Source organism: Panthera uncia, chromosome A2 (assembly GCF_023721935.1).
Source record: "Panthera uncia isolate 11264 chromosome A2, Puncia_PCG_1.0, whole genome shotgun sequence".
NCBI classification, from domain to species: Eukaryota; Metazoa; Chordata; class Mammalia; order Carnivora; family Felidae; genus Panthera; species Panthera uncia.
In genome coordinates this window covers 24,864,239-24,881,474 of record NC_064816.1, presented here as the reverse complement: position 1 = coordinate 24,881,474, position 17,236 = coordinate 24,864,239, and the positions used below count along the sequence as shown (strand labels likewise).

The window sequence follows — 17,236 nt, the reverse complement described above, 5'->3', positions numbered from 1 at the left end:
AATGGACCTATTCATCATATCATTTTCTCAGAGCAAAAAGGTCCATTCCTTTGATTACAACTTGTACAATGTATCAGACAAATGGATTTGAAGAATCACATCAGATATGCTGGCTATGTAGTATTTGGAGTGATCCTTTTGGTGTGGAAACTCTTACCTATCACTTTAGTTTATTTCTGCAGTCAGAAATCCTACAAATGACCTTGTAAAGTAAACCATTTTATAGTTGCAGAGAGAGAGAAAGAGAGAGAAATGTTCCGAGAAAATGACAGGATAAACATCTCATGGTTTTGTTTTTGTGGGTTTTTTTTTTTTTTGCATCAAATGTTTATTGAACTCCCCTAAAGACACAGACATGGTGCTAGACACCAGGGATTTGCAAATAAATAAAAACTGGCCTCTGCTGTCAAAGAGGTTTAGACCCAACAGGAAAGGCAGGCATGTAAACAGATAAGAATATGAAGCAAGGCATGGTACAAAAGGTACAAAGGAGGAGTCCAGGAAGAAGTGCCCACCTCTGCCTGGGAGGGTCAGGGACAGGCTCCTGTGTTGGGCACAAACATTCAAATGGAGTGCAGCATTGACCCACAGGTACAATTTGAACATCCATCTCAAACTGCTTGAAACTTAAATATGGTATTGATGAAAATCAGACCATTGTCCAACATTAGGGCTTAAATATTTAGCTGGTGTTGCATGGATTAAAACATGTACATGCTGAAGCACTGATAAGAAAAAACATCTGGTGTGTTAGGATCAACTAAGAGGGAAATGGGGCTGTGGGGAGGTGTAGAGGTGCCCCCTAGAAGGTGCTGGCTCCCACAGCTCCAGTCATCGATTTTTTAAAAATGTGATTAACTACACGAAGTGCAAAGTTACAATGTCCAACTTTAAAATGATACCAAATTTAGTTTGTAGAAGCAAAGGTGATCAGCTTTATATATACTGACTTTATAAGGGGAATAAAAATTTGATCAAAAATATCCACGTTAACTCTTTACACTTAGTTAAGGAGTACATGGTGGGGAGGGGGTGGGGGGCACCGTGCGATGGGAGTGGTCAAAAAAGCATAGGCTAATTACCTCAGAGCAAGTTTTCAACCAAAATCACAATGGCATAACTATGCAAAGATGTGATAAATAGTGAAGTAATATATGGCAGAAACCTGGGATTCAAGGAGTGGAAATGGCTGAGGTTTTAAATGCCTTTGGTGCTCCTTCCCTGGCTGCTTGAAGAGCCTGGCACCAGGAAGTGTTCCCAGCCTCACAGAAATGGATCCCTGCCATTTAAGAGGGCAGGTATGCTGTTCAAGCAGGTGTGCCTGCTTCAAATTCTATGTGGAACAAGATGATGGGATGACTACACACATAAGAATTCAGGATAAAAAACAAAAAACAAAGAAAAAAGCCCCTGTGGGCTGTGATTTCACTGAGTGAAGGTTTTAATCTCTGCTAAATGAAGTCTGGCTACCTAGATGTACTTGGGCCAATTCAAGAGGCCAGAATGAAAAGATGAAGTGAAGAGTGTCTGTAGACAGTGGAAGAAGCACAACCAGCAAAAGTTCTTTTACTCCCCCACCCCCACCCCCACCCCCAGTCCCTTCGGCTTTTCACTTATTTTCAATGTTCTTGTCTTTTTCATAGGCTTGATCTCAGTGTCCTTGCATGATAGGGGTAGTAAATTATGTATTACAAGATCTGGGCTGAAACATGCTTAATCTTTAGGAAGAAATATAGAGCTGCTTAATCTCCTGAATGAGCAGCACTGTAAACACTGTAAACACATGCAGTAAGATATGGTGAACATGTGCTGCCATGTGCAAGGGATTATTGATTAGTGCCTCCATCCAATCCATGCCCCAGCCCATTCATGGAAGATTACTTTCAAAGAACCTGTCTGGTTATGATACTTCACAGGCTTTAAAAAAAAAAAGCAGGGGCGGGGGGTGGGGGGGAGGGCGGGGAGCCTGCTTGGCTCAGTAAGTTAAGCATCCAACTCTTGATTTGGGCTCAGGTCATGATCTCATGGTTTATGGGTTGGAGCCTGTGTCAGGCTCTGCACTGACAGCAGAGAGCCTGCTTGGAATTCTCTCCCTCTCTCTCTCTGCCCCTACCCTGTTCATGTGCCTCCTCATTGTCTGAAAATAAATAAACGTTAAAAAAAAACTTTATATTAAAAAAACGACAACACTTAACCCTAACCTGTTACTTGGAAGGTAGAGTTCAGACCATTTAACAGGGCAAAATTCCAGGAAAGTAAAAATGCTTTCCAATCACAATGTCTTTTCTAGGAAAATCAGTCTCAGATCTTAATGGTTTTGCAAAGCCAGGTACTTCAAGAAAAACCAGTCCTGTTACCCTGACTTCCTAGAAGGGAAACTCACCTTTGGCTCCATAGCCAGATGTCTCTGGCTTGGGTGGCTGGGTGGCTGAAAGTGACAGGAAATGTGCGAGGACCTCCTCAACGGTCCCACCGGCTCCTACATCTTCCTCTAGTGAATGGTATTGTAAACGCTGACTTCCTTGCCTTTATTTCCCCTCTACCCCAAAAGCTTTGTGATGAGAGGGGCTGAGTAATGTCAGGACCTAGCAGAGTGCCTCATTCTAGTCACTCAATAAATATTTGCTAAATGAATGGATATAAAACCATCAAAGTCTGGAGATACAAAATGGAGTAGCAAAAAAAGAAGTAATCCTCTTGATTCACAACTCTGTAACAATTATTCTGACTTGGAGTCAAAAATTCTCTGGATTTTTTTCCCCAGATAGGCAAAAAGGTGAAAATGGATGGCTAGCTAAGGCCTCTTCCAGCATTCTACATACACGCATGCACAAAGCATGTTTAAAATTGTATGACTAATTTTGAAATGAATACACCAGAATTCATAAGTGCAAATGAACATTAGTTCCTTTAAATGTAGGTACTTTGATAAGTTAGTTATTCAATTATGAAAACCAATTTGGAATTCTGGAGAATTCTTTTTGTTTCTAATTTAAAGCAAAACCAAATATAGCTTTTTAAAAATTCACAAAAGTAATATATATTTGCTACTAAAAACAAATCAGAAATCATAAAAGGAGAAGATAACCTACCCACAATCATACTGACAAAACCACTACTTAGCTTGAGTGTAAATCTGAGTCCTCTATGAACATATCCTATCTGCCTACATTGTTTCTTTATAAAACCAGCTTTATTCCACACTGGCAACTTCTCGCTTTTACCTTAATATAGTATGAGTATCTTCTCATATACTTTGCAAGCACAGTAATCTATTGGGTGGCAATATCAATTTATTTAACCAATGACCCACTCCTGGATATTTAGGTTATTTACCCATCACTATTACCCAGAAAAAAAAAAAAAAGCTACATTAAATGTCCTGGTAATTACCATTTAGTGCACACATATTATGTTCTCAGAACTTCCAGAAGTGAATTTTTTGAAACAAGGCTGTACATTTGTAACAAAGTTGATTTGTAGGTAGTTTGTATGTAGCAGATCTCCATCTTTTGACAGTAGATATAGCCACTGGAAGGAGCCAAGAGTCAGCTGGGGTAGAATCTGGTGATTACAGTCAGAGATCAAGGGAGGCGATACTATTTTTAGTTGCAAGCCTCTGACTATTCAGCAGTGTGACAGGTTTTCACATGTGACTCAACGTGGCTCTGAAGGCAGTTGCAACAGGAATTCCAAACTGTTGTAAGCTTTGGCTCATTATCAAACTAAGCATATTACTTCCCAAAGACAAAACCATGAAGGGGACACACAGAGCTAGGTGATGCCACTTTCTCAGGATTCCTAACGCTGCAGTTACATCTCGTTCACATGCACAGAAAGTCTCAATAGTTGGGTCAATTCATTTAAATAGTTGACTGGTTCACTTAAAACTTACATATTGGCAGCTTTTCCAGTGTGACATTCTCATAAACTCTCATTTACCACTTGGATGACACTTCACGTGTATCATCTTTTTAATTTTCATACTACCACTAAACACATAGATATTATTCTCTCCATTTTATACACAAGGAAATAGAGGCTCGGAGAAGATAAGTGATTTGCCCAAGGCAGCAGAGCTGATAAAAGGCAGAGCCAGGATGCCAATAAGGATCTGTTTAGCTTCACCAGCCACATTCCTTTCCTTTTCTGAGCCAGCCATGTAGCACCTCTGAGTAATTCTTCAATGTATCATTACAGGGTTGTTCAATCTTAACTACTACGATTAACATTTCTTAATGACTATCACTACCAGTGAACAATCCTATTCTTTATTTAACCTGGAAGTGAACTGAAGGAAACTGGAGGTATTGCTTATGAATAGGCTCATTCATATTCTTAAGAAAAACTGGCAGTAACTACAAAAACCCATTAATTCAATTTGAATAAAGTAAATATTGATACTAGACTTTACATTTAAAGAGACTTGTCTGGCAAGTGAGTCACGTTTTAACAATAACCATAGTAAAAGGGGAAAAATTAGAGCAGCAAGTTAAATAAAAGGCTAATAAAACTTGAAGGCAACAGCTCAGTGTTTTCTTTTAACCCCTGAAGAACACCAAATATATATTACGGTGCATAAAGAGTCATTTCAAGAAACGACTATTAACAATCTAACAGTAGAGTCAACACTAAGAATTTCAATGATATCCAACTCAAAAATGCATAGGGAGAGTAAAGTTATTTTATTAAATCATGCACATCACGTGTGTTAGTGCAAATAGTTTAATCTGTACTCCAGAAATTCTATTGTACTTTATATCTTTACAAAATAGATTTAAAACAATTATTTACTTTAAAAAATGTAATTCTGAAGTTAAGCATTTCAGAACAATATTTGCAATAACCTATATACAAGAGGTACTGGGTACCACTGGCATATTAGCATTCTGTGGTGGAGTGGCTTCCTGCAACAGAAAATGATGAAATGAACTATATGACAGCATTTTCTACAAGTCATTGGTGACTAATTCCTCCATAAATCTAGTGATACTCCCAACAGCAAATCCCAAATAGCTTAAAATATAACCTTTAAAGTATAAACAACGACTGCCAAACATCACAAGGCAAATTATATCCTAAACTTCTATTTCAACACTTGGCTAGGCCTGTGGATGGCCACAGAACATTCGAGCCAATTCACTGACATTCCCTCCCAGTTGCGCTGACTGAAAAATTTAACTAGGTGATACTTTAGGATATTCTATGACCTAAATAAATTTTATTGACATAACTGTGGTGCCGCACAAAACCATAGCTAAACTTTCACTTCTGTGTTTTAAATTTATAACATCAAGCAGTGTTTTTAGGTGCTTCACTGTGCATGGAACACTACTAATCTTGGGAATAATGCTTCTCGTAAACAGAATGTCCCAATTAACAACAGTAAAAAGAAAATAACCATTTGCATACCCGACCAGGAAATCTGTTGGTAGGTAACAACAGCTCACCGTGAACATGAATTAGCTTTGAAATATCATAACCAAATTAAGTCAGTAAAAGCTTATCTAAAGAGATATTAATTCTTTCTTCAATTAAACATGCTTGGAGGAAGAGATGATAGAAAAAAAAATCATGCTTCCTAAAATGCTGTATATGAGAAAGTAACTTGGCTTTTAAAGAAAATATCTCTTTAAATACATGAGGTTTAATAAATTGCATTCCAATTGACTCAACAGTTTGGTTTACTGCACTGAAATTGTAGAATTACTGTTTTTGCTCCCAGAAATACTTCAGTTTGCTCAAGAAAATACACACTCTCATGGAAAGTTTTTCAAAGTTGATGTCCTCCACATCGTCAAGTCACATTAAGGCTGAACAAGCGTGCACATATTCCCCAAATTATCACTAGAACAGAATATTTTCCAAGTGTATTTCTTCTTAAAAAAAAAAAAAGAAAGAAAAAGAAAGAAAGAAAGAAAATCCACGCAAATAGTTGTCTCTAAGTCTTGTTCCCAATAGCTCAGTGGTTTTATAACAAGTAAAAATGGCGTAAATATGTAAAAAATATATATATATGTGTATATATTTCAAACTGATAGGCACTGAGCACACAGGGCCTCTCTTCCCATGTATGTGTTGGTTGTTTGGTTTGGGTAGTTATCGAATCAGAAAAATGAATTATCTGGCCATTAGAATTCAGAGTAAAATACCCATAAATTTAATGTTATAAATAATTTGGTGTACCAAGAAGCCTACTTTAGGCCACCATAATATTCAGAATCTCAACATACTAATTTAAAAATTACATGAAAAATTGCAAGCAAATTATTGCTTACAGTAGAATAAAGTCACAATTTTATATCCTCTTTATAGATAGATACATTTTATATAAGTTAAAGCAATGACCCTACAGCTGTATTCTTGCACTTCTGCTGTCTTAAGAGGTAAAAAGGAAGAAAATGGTTCTGTTTGTCCCCAGCATGAGTGTGATGCCAGCTTCTAAAGGGAGGACGGTGTACGGACTCAAGAAACGCTCTCATGGAGAAGCTCTGGCCAGACCTGGCACGTACAGCACGATGGCTGTCACCGCAACCAGGGCAGCCAACATGGGCATCCAGGGCCAGGGTTTCTGTGTGGAAAGAAACCGAGAGTCAATATCACATTCTTCCCTCTCTTTTCATACCTACTAACCCCTTGGTTCCAGAGAGTCCTGAATACTTAACAGAATATTAGAAAAACCTTATCTTTGCATAAGAATAAATTTTAAAAAGAGAAGAAAACAGGTGAGGGAGTCAGGTGTGAGGAGAACCATTATAGCAGGAACGCTTTTAGAGGACCATTATGTGGAAGCCACGTATAGCTCAGGAAAGTCTTGAGCAGTCTTCAATTTTGTTACAGTTGAAACCTAACAGTGACCCCTAAGAAACCCTGTGGGCTCAGCCTGCTTTATTTACTCCAGTGTCCAAATATTGCAACTAACTGATGTACACAGATGCCTGGAATATATGTCTGCTTAAAATGTTTATTTCTTCTTCTTCGCTTTTTAATGTTTATTTCTTGATTAAAACCAGATTTCTATGTGGGGATAGTTTTACAGAAGGAGCTGGTGGGTAAGGTGATAGAAAGAAAATGGTCTAAGCTTTGATCCTCTAATTTGAAACCACAGAAGACAAGATCAGATGGGGTTCAAGATGGGGAAGAGCTATTAGGACACTGTCTCTTTGATACTTTTGGTAAAAACCATGTCCAGTGCAGTAATGTCACATGATTATCTCATATGATCTACTAACACGCATGCCTGTTGCAGGCAAGCATGGGCGGGCTGTTCCCTGTTAGCTTTTGGAGGGCTTTATAAGATCACTATGCTCTGGTTGATAGCTCTATTTTCCACTCATGTTCTAAGAGTCTCACTGAGAAAGTTGGCTTTTAAAGAAATATTCTGATGTTGCAGATCAGGGCTCAGAAAGATACGGGGAGGTTTATACTCGCATAAGTAAATGCACACTGGGGTTGAGATCATGAGCCACTGGTCCATTATGCTAATCTCATCCTTTTTCATCTTCATAGCCACAGTATAAATACAGGCAAAGGGTTGAAATGAAGAAATTCTACACTACAGAAAAGAAGAGGGAAAGGAGGAGGGGGAAGAAAGCTGGCTGAAAACTTCAAAGAGGCAAACGCTTCATTTCTCATTCAAATATGATTAAACGTAATTGGGAAGGGGGGTGCTAATATTGCAACAATTCATAGTGTATTCCGGTTTGCTAGAGACAAAGACTCGGTTAAAGGCAGCACATTAACAACTGGTTAGGTTGGAATTAATTCATGGTTAGCATCACTACAAAGGAAACAAGACAAAATGTTATGTGATTAGTTGATTGTTCAGTTCATTTGTATGACACAATACATGGCATACTAAATGAAGGGTTTGCTTCAGGTAACAAAATACCTGTGTGATTCTGCCATGCACTATATTACAAATATGGCACAAACAGGTGACGGGGACAAACAGACAAGGACTCAACAGTAGTGCTTGTACCTTTCTCTACCACAATGGACCGAAACACCAAAACAGGAAAGCCAGGAATAGGCCGATGAATACGGCTGGGACGGGTTGTAATATGGAAGGCTAAAGAAGGGAAGGGATATTAAAATCATTTTATGCTATTAAAAAAAAAAATCAGATAAGATGATTTAGACCCCGGGAGGTGGGAAGGAGGGTAGGAAGACTGAGGTAATAACAGAAGTAATAGCACTCAGGTTTTGAACTGATTTCAAACATTTTAAAGACATCTAATACAATCCAGAATGACGGACTGCGGTATGTAACCACCAGTTTAAAGGGACATCTGGGAGCAATGGGCACTGTGGGTGCCCCTAACACGCTAATGAAATGTAGCATGTTAAGACAGAGCCACGGCGACACTTCAGCGACCAACGCTCTGCTTGACAGTACATTCTTTTTGTTCCGTATTTGGAATCCATTATTTGACAATGTAGTCCCTTGGAAGTGGCTAAAGTTTATTTTATCCCTCCATCAAAACCTTTTTTTAAAACCAAAACTCGCTTGCCTGAGATGGTATTGCTTTCAAGCTTAAAAATAAATGTCCTGTGATGTATCCTTCCTAAAAAACTGAGCAAGAGATCTGACACAATGTGTGATAAACATTTGATATATAAAGACAGGCAGTTGAGTCTCAAGGCTTTCAGTTATGTTACCAGAATAGAATTAATTTTTAAAATTGGATGGAGTTACTGCAATGAGTTTTATTGCAGAGAAAACTTTATTATCATAAGTCTAATATGATTAAAAAAAGGAAATTCACCTTTTAGGCAAATTATTGATACAACTATAAATAATAAAAGCCAGGTTACTTTTGAAAAGGTTCTAAACAGTACAGGGGTATCCATTCTGATTATGCTAGATGTCTTCGTAGGTTAATTTAGTAGAAGGTGGACTGAAATTCCAAATTCAGAAAGATATGATTTAACACAAAAGAGAAATAACCAAACCATTATGATCTGATTTCAGAAGAGGTCTGTAATCTACATTTTCAAAATAAATGCAATCAATTTTGCTTAGCATAAAGCCTCCATTCCCAATTTATCAACTTCTCAAAGGCTTCCGCCTAAGCAACAAGACTTTATATTCTAAAAAACTAATAGCAAAGGACAGTTGGACACAACTCATGAACATTTTGTGTGCAACTGCATAATCGAATGGCCATGCAACATCACTCTTTTGTACTTGTGCGGCAAAATTAAGCAGAGTGTTTTCCTCTGTAGGAAGGGTGTGGCTTACACCACTGCAGTGTCCAAGCCATGACAGGGATTTGAAATAAGTCAGAGCACAACCAACTACACTGAACAGCCACCAGTTAGGTCCCACAAAGGCAATGATCACCGAAACATATAATAACACAACATATATTTAGTATAACATCTTTTTAAAGACTATCTGCCTTTCTAGTAAATGAAAAACAAATTAATATTAAACTCAATTTATGTGAAAACATTCCAATTTCTCTCTCTCTCCCTCCCTCCCTCCCTCTCTCTCTCTCTCTCACACACACACACACACAGACACACATACACACACACACACACACACACACACGGCTTTACAGAAACTCACCAAATATTCCCTAATATTTATAGGAGGTCAAAAAGACGCCAAGCTTTTTGGGAATATGCCTTAGTGAGAACATTATTAGTGTAAAATGAAAACCATAATTAGGTCTCCATTTTTTGGTACAGCCAAGTGCTGAGGAGTCGACATGTACTACTCTTTCTTAGGTGGGTCCCTGGTGGTACAGTGCTTCATTTCCCAGCAGGGGAAATGAAGTGCCAGATGATGGCTTGGTGACAGAACTTCAGATTCATCTGGGGAAAATCTGACAGTTCTTAGGTAGATTATTTTCTTGCAAATAAGGCTCTTCCTCCAGGCATTCCTCAGGCTTTCGTAGGGATACAGGTTAAAGGGGCAAATTTTTACTCAACAATTTGAGAGTACAATGATTCCATCATGGAATTTCATAACGAAAAGCTTAGTTTACATACTACAGGCCTCAGTTTCTCAAATCAGTAATAAAGTCCTCTGAAAACTCTATCTCAGGGCTTTCACCTGCCTCTCAGTCAAAGCTAAGCCAAGTTTGCAAAGACTTACATTATTTCCTTTCTCTCGGAGCAGCTTCAGGTTGTCTTTACATTGTTTGAGCTCATCTGTGATTGATTGTTTTTCCTGCTCAGTCATTTCAAACTTCAACTTCAGTTCTGAGAGTACAGTCTGTGTCTTTTCATACTAAAGGCAAAGAAAAAAGAGTGTGCAGACTCAACTTAAAATGGGTAGGAAGTTATGGTTCTCTTCAGGCTTAATACCAGACCCTGTTTAGCCACCTGCAACACCAAAGTCAAGCCTTTTTGTTTTAAGGAGGATAAGAATCATTTGCACTAATAATAGGAAGTCTTTCATGTTAACTTTATTCTATGTAAGAACTTTCTGGCCCTGGAGTTTAAAAAAAAAAAAAAAGAGAGAGAGAGAGAGAGAGAGAAATCACCATTGTGTCATCTGTTTCTAATATAAAGGGTCACTCTTTCCATTAAGTGAATTAGAGGAGAAAAGTAAAGTAATTTTCAAACTGAGCCAAAAGAAAGGCAAGTGAAGAAAAACTCCGAAGGCTAATTAAATGGTGAGATTAGGAAGTCTGAGTTTATATCCTGGTAACCAATGTCAGCCAAGCTATTTTAGTCTTGAAGTAAAAAGTATTAACTCCCATCAGGCTTTCTTTTACCCAAGCATCACTGGGTATTAAAGTGTTCTGGATAATGAATTTCTAGGCAAATAAAGTAAAGAAATAGATCTAAAGTACTGACCACTATGACTGAGGCATTTCTATCTTTCTACCTAAAACTTATAAGCATCAATAAATAATTTTTAAGAAGCTGTTCCTGATAAATACTTTTCTATAGTGAAACATGCCACTTCCTGCTCTGAAAACCAGTTCACTGAATATAATTTAATGTTCAGACAGACTTGTGTATCCTATGAACACTGGTGAGGTCAATGCAAGACACAGCATAGTTTGCCCCTACTTTAAATGGCCCAGGAGGCCAGAATTCTAGATTGGTTCTACTTCTAGATACTGCATCTTACATGAAAGCTGGGCTCCCAGTCACAGAACAAAAACCGTTCTGCTGCTGGTTATGCCTTTGTCTCAGCCTCCATTGCCCCACTCTCCCATCTCTGAAGGTTTTAGAAGGAAGACAGACAGACATGGCTGAGTAGAATATAAATATACCATGGGTCCAGCATACCAGAAAGGTTTCTCCTTTTTCCTCCTATATCCCAGAAATTTCTCAATAAAAGACACCTTTACGTGGTGCTTCTGAATAATGCAAATACTTTGGAGTGATTAATTAGGAGCTCGTCATTATGCACTCCAAAGATAAATATGAAGCAGGATGCAAATGTATAAAAACATTAGTCAGAAGAGGTGAGAGCAGGGGGATTAGGGTCAGCAGAGAGATCACCAGTAAATGGGAATAAAGATATGGGTGTAGAGAGGGAGGCAAAATGTGAAGGGAACTCCCTGTTACCTAACAACATTCCCAGAAAAGGCCAGGTAGTATGCCAGACAATGAACCAAGGAGTAAGATTCATGGACTTTATGACAACTTTTTTTGTAGGGTCTGTGGACTTCCTTCCAGAAGGCGGAAGGCTGCTGGCAGGCTGCCAAAGCAAATTTAGCATACCTAGACTAGTCTTTTAGAACATAATCAGTTCTCAATGACCTGATTCTTAACAGTGATTTTGCTGACCTAAATTTTCCCTTACGTTCCTTTTCCACTATTCTTACATCCAGCTTGCCCTTTACACCAAAGCACTTAATCATTTCTCCATTCCAGGGGGTGTGAAGCAGAGTGACAGGAAGGCAGCCAGTCAGGGAGTGCCTGCTGTTTACCTTCAGCCTGTGCAAGGGCTCAGGCCCTTGCTCCACAGCCAGGTGGTGAAGCCAAACAACTTTCCTGAGGCAGTCTTTGCACGACTGACTTGTATACTCAACATTTTATGAATTCTTAAGTTATAGATACCCCTACTAAATTCAAGTATAAAGATGCTTTTAATCAAATATAAAGATAATATACCATTATTTCCTCTTAATACTGAAGATTCAAATTTCCTTTCTTATGTACTTTCTTTTTGGTTAAATGTTCAAATAAAAGTTGCCATGTATATAAAACTTAATTGTTGGAACAAAGGTCACCTTCTGCAGCCTTAGTTTCACACCTGGCTTGGATATCATTTTTGCTCCATCTTGCTTTCTAACTCGAAGGTAAGAAACGAGCTCAGTTCTGAGTAAGAGGGAAATACCACACAATATTACCAACAACACCTTTGGTTCTTCTTCATAAAAATAATCATATCTGGCTTGCTTAGCTTGTAATAGTTTAGCCTGTTACAGTGCTGAAGATACATGATACTGTGCACATTAAGCATGATTCTATGAGAGAAAGGAGAACAAAGGGGAAATGTTGAAAGAGAATATATGTGCATTAGTAAAAAGTAGTAATTCATTTGCAGTGGATTACACAGATAAAAGAATCTCATTAAAGAACATTTTAGTTACAGACTAGTGTCCAATAGTTGACGACAGGACAAACAGAAAGAGAAGCAATTTTACATTACAAAGGAGTGTGATGACTACACATCATTTCACAATGGAAAACACTGAACAAGAAAATAGAAAAGAAACATATTGACAAGTTCAGACATATTTTTAAATGCGCTGCATTTAATGCAATCCAGAGCTGTCAACAATTTAGATGCTGTGACAACATGCCACTGCCATTTGAGGAAGCAGTTAAAGCATTTCTCACTGATTGCTCAGTGACCAAAAACAGGCAAACAAATAATGCAACACAACGGCCAGTGCATTCATAGTAACATACAACAGAGTCATCTTGCAACCACAGCATTCTTCCCAGATTTTGAAAGGACTATGGCATATGGACTGGAAGGGCACAAAGTGCTTACAGTATTAAATACTAGGATATTTACTTTGGCACAAAATTTGTGTTCCAACTAAATGAGATTTCTCCCAAAACGCATATCCTTAGCAAGAAGATAAAAACGACATGTTACAAAATCAATATGGCCACATGTAAATAAAAAATGTTACAGTTTTTTTTCTTTAAGAACAAACATGAAGACAGAAGAACAATAATCATGTCCACGTTCAGGATACTACAAGGAAAGGGCAGTGCAAAGAAAAACTGGATTAAACAGATCTTCTAAAAACAATTTTGGGAAAATTTGTTATTAAAGACAAAGAGTTGTCTTCAACTTCCTTCTCTGTATAATGAATCTTTCACTTAAGAGAGTCTACAGCTGGGGCGCCTGGGTGGCTCACTCAGTTAACTGTCTGACTTTGGCTCAGGTCATGATCTAAAGGCTCGTGAGTTCAAGCCCCGCATCGGGCTCTGTGCTGACAGCTCTGAGCCTGGATCTTGTTTCAGATTCTGTGTCTCCCTCTCTCTCTGCCCCTCCCTACCTCGTGCATGCACTCTCTGTCTCTCTCAAAAATAAATAAACATTGAAGAGAGAGAGAGAGAGAGAGAGAGAGAGAGAGAGAGAGAGAAGAGAGAGTGAGTCTATAACTGGGGTGGGCCCTGACCAGTAGGTCAAGATGCACCAGCCTTCTCTGTCCCCTGGGCTGGCCAGGACTCAATGCAGGGAGGATAAGGTAGCAAGACTGAATGTAGCTCTCATTGCCTCATTGTCAACTTCAAGGTTTTGCTCAGAAAGAGGCTGGGTGAGGTCTCTACTCCAAAATCAAGTCAAGGTTTTAGGCCAAATGATATGAAAAGTGAGCATGCATATTTGTGAAGAAGGGAAGAAGGGGAAAAAGGGGTGGAGGTGAGGGAGAAGAAAGTAAAAGGTCACAGGATCTGTGTTTGGCTGGCTGGCTATGAGGTGAATTTTAAGTAACTTTCAGGCCAGTTTCACTGAGGGGTTTAGACAGCATTATGGTAAGGCCCCACTTTGTTTTCCAAAAGTATTTCAAATTAAATATGATATTGTCTTTGAAAGATAAACAATGAATTGAGGAATCTGGTACAAAGGGCTTCTCATATAAGTCAACTAACTGGTAGAGAAAAAATTTTAATGTAATTTTGTATATTTGTATTTTTGAGACCAAAGTCTACTAATGAATTCTCTATATATGGACCATGATACACAGCTAGAAATCACCAGGCAGAGATGCTCCAATTATCAGCTTTGTGACAGGTAATGGGACTTCTGCTTCCCTTTATTTCTAACTAGCATGAATATCTGATTTGCTTTTGGCTTTAAGTCCAACCATAATTGGGCTCAGAATGTCTTTTCGCTTTACCTCTTTCTGTACATCCTTTGCTTGGTTTTCAGCCTTACTGAGAAGAGTTTTTAAACCAGCTGAATCCCGAAGATGCTGTTCTTTCAAAGATCCCACTTGATTCTCAAGCTCTTTCCTAGTCATCTGAAGGATGCTGAGATCACTGGTAAGCTCTAAACTCTGCTTCTGAGAACTGCAACATAAATATTAACAGTTATTCAATTCATGTAGAAACTAGACATAGCAGGAAGTCCAATTTCTTATACATTTCACTAGGAGGGATGGAGTAAATTTCAGAGGAGGAAAAAGTACATAAAAAATAATAAGATACATTCAATAAATAAAAAGCATTATACACTAAAAAATTGCATGTTTAAAGCTGTGTTCTATTTTCAGATTATCAAATATACACAGAGGCTGAAATCTTGAAAGTAGAAGTAGGAGGTGACTAACTGCATGTTTTGTTACATCACGTTATATTAATTGTATTATGAAAGATACAGTGTGGGGCTTCCCCAGGAAAATAGCACACTTTTCAACTATTTATTTACTTAAGTACTGGACAAATAGAAACTTAAAGCTTAGGAGCCACTGTCAATTCAAGTAAAGAAAAAAGACACACCAAATTGGGGAGAAAGCATGAAACAAAGAACCAGGAGGCTGGGTTCTAGACCCTAGCTCTGCCACTATTAAGTTGTAAGATGTTGAGCAAGTCACTTAATTGGTGCAGTTTACTTCTCTGAGCAAGCATTTCCTGAGCTCTTAGATCTGTGCCAGGCACCATGTTACACAGACACAAATAACACAAGGAGAGTCTCAGTGCCCTCCATCATCAAATAAGAAGATTGAACTCAATAATTTTGGAGGCTGTTTTCCGGCTTAAATTCTATAATTACTTTTATAACTTGATGTAAAAAAATCCAATTTACACACTACAAAAACAGCTTGATAGGCATGAACAGAAATTCTTTGTTCAATTCCTTGTGCATCACAAAAAACAAAAGACCTAAATAGTGTAGCTGTTTGAAAGAATGTGGCTCCCATTTACAACAGAAATAGCTAAAGAAGAATAAAGTTTTCAAAATGACAGTTTTATGCTTCTCAGAATGGATCATAAGATTCAGGCTCAATATTATTAACCAAGGCACTATGGAGCGTAAATCCCATTCTGATTGTATGCCAGGCCAATTCTTAGGGGCGAGTGTGACATCAGTCCAATATAGCTAGGAACTAAATGACATAGAAGACTCTGTAAAGAAAGAATAACTTCTAAATGCTCCTTAAATGCTGAGGTGGCTTACCAAATAAATTGAGAGGGCCACTAAACCAGAAAAGCTTAAGAAACAGAATTAATTTGTCTTAAATAGTTTGTGACTTTAGGCAGACAACCTTGACTAATGATATAATATATTCCACCCTTCTGGGACCTAATATTTTTATAAGATGTATGTTTCTAACTCATAAGGAGTTTGTTGCTTTTCGATGCTTCAACAAAATTTGAAGTAATTTAAAAAACAGCACTTAAAAATCTGCCAGATTCCGATTAATTACATCTTAAGAATGAGGGATCAAGTTTAAATCTTTAAAATATCAATAATCCCAAAGCAGGAATAATTTCAGATAATCAATATTAGTAATCAAAGATCAGTATTTCTTCTCTTTTCTTTTCTTTTTTTTTTGAGTAGTCTTCACTCCTAATATAGAACCCAACATCAGGGGCAGGACCTGAATTGAGATCAAGAGTTGGATGCTTAACCAACTGAGCCACCCAGGAGCCCCAAAGATCAGTATTTCTTGCTTATGATAGAATACCAAACTAAATGGATTCACTAAGATTCCAAATATAAAGAATTTGAGCGTGTCTGCCTCCCTTACAATCACTTTATACCAAACAACTTGCCCAAATGTGCTGTTAACACAAACATCAGTTGGTACATACATAAACATTCACATGTGTATAGTTGTGTCTGGGCCTTTATTTTGTCCTGTTCAGATTTTGGAACTGTTTTTACAAAATTTTAGATGTTACAAACATATTTACTCTTTGTTATTAATTATCTCTGAACATTTAAAAAGTATAACACATAAATGTGTATTGCATAGATGTACAAAAGACTGGAAAGCTAGGACACTGAAAGAGAAAGAAGTTTTATAGTATTGATAACACATGGTATTGTAAGAAGCCATCTTACAGAATAAATCTACACATCTTGTTCCTTCAATCGTTCTTGATTTTTCAAAATGTATAATCTACTGCAATTGCTACTCTTTATGAGCAGATGAGGCTTACCATTTTCTGATATATCTAGTCCTTTCTTTATTGTTTTCCCCTAAAGCTTATTTTTATGGGAACTTACCTTGATCACTAAGTTTTTGCTAACCTTGATGCTCTTGAGGATATAAACACAAGGTTAACAGGAGAGTAAGGACTCCCATTTATGGTGTATTGTGGGGGAGGGAGATGGATTAATTAAGAGTTACTTCAATAATAAACATGTACAGGGGCGCCTGGGTGGCTCAGCCGGTTAAGCGTCCAACTTCAGCTCAAATCATGATCTCATGGTTCGTGGGTTCAAGCCCTGCATTGGGCTCTGTGCTGACAGCTGGGAGCCTGGATCCTGCTTCAGATTCTGTGTCTCCCTCTCTCTTGCCCCTCCCCCACTTGCACTCTATGTCTGTCTCTCTCTCAAAAAATAAACATTAAAATTTTTTTAATGTAGTAAACATGTACTACTTTCGCATTCTGAATTAGAACATAAAATTGTTTAAATAAAAATATGGAATGGATCAAATTTTTAACAGATTGATTTTAATTTTTTTTAAATGTTTATTCATTTATGAGAGCCAGAGCACAAGTGGTGGAGGAGTAGAGAGAGAGGGAGATACAGAATCCTAAGCAGGCTCTAGGCTCTGAGTTGTCT

The 17,236-nt window shown here is 37.9% G+C and overlaps 1 protein-coding gene across 28 annotated transcripts in view; it reads right to left on the bottom strand.

The window, feature by feature from the left end:
• Nucleotides 1-4,666: 4,666 nt before the first annotated feature.
• The window catches only part of SLMAP (sarcolemma associated protein), a 149,720-nt gene continuing 137,150 nt past the window's right edge, over nucleotides 4,667-17,236 (bottom strand). For 14 of the 28 annotated variants that reach the window (XM_049640774.1, XM_049640788.1, XM_049640781.1 and 11 more), the window contains 4 exons: nucleotides 14,337-14,508; nucleotides 10,109-10,243; nucleotides 7,982-8,071; nucleotides 6,444-6,571 (listed from right to left, as the gene is read on the bottom strand). In XM_049640774.1, coding sequence (XP_049496731.1) covers nucleotides 7,988-8,071; nucleotides 10,109-10,243; nucleotides 14,337-14,508 — 391 coding nt within the window. In that variant the 3' untranslated portion in view covers nucleotides 6,444-6,571; nucleotides 7,982-7,987. Of the gene's footprint in view, nucleotides 6,572-7,981; nucleotides 8,072-10,108; nucleotides 10,244-14,336; nucleotides 14,509-17,236 lie in introns of all 28 variants that reach the window. The other 14 variants (XM_049640773.1, XM_049640787.1, XM_049640780.1 and 11 more) reach the window with 1 other exon arrangement.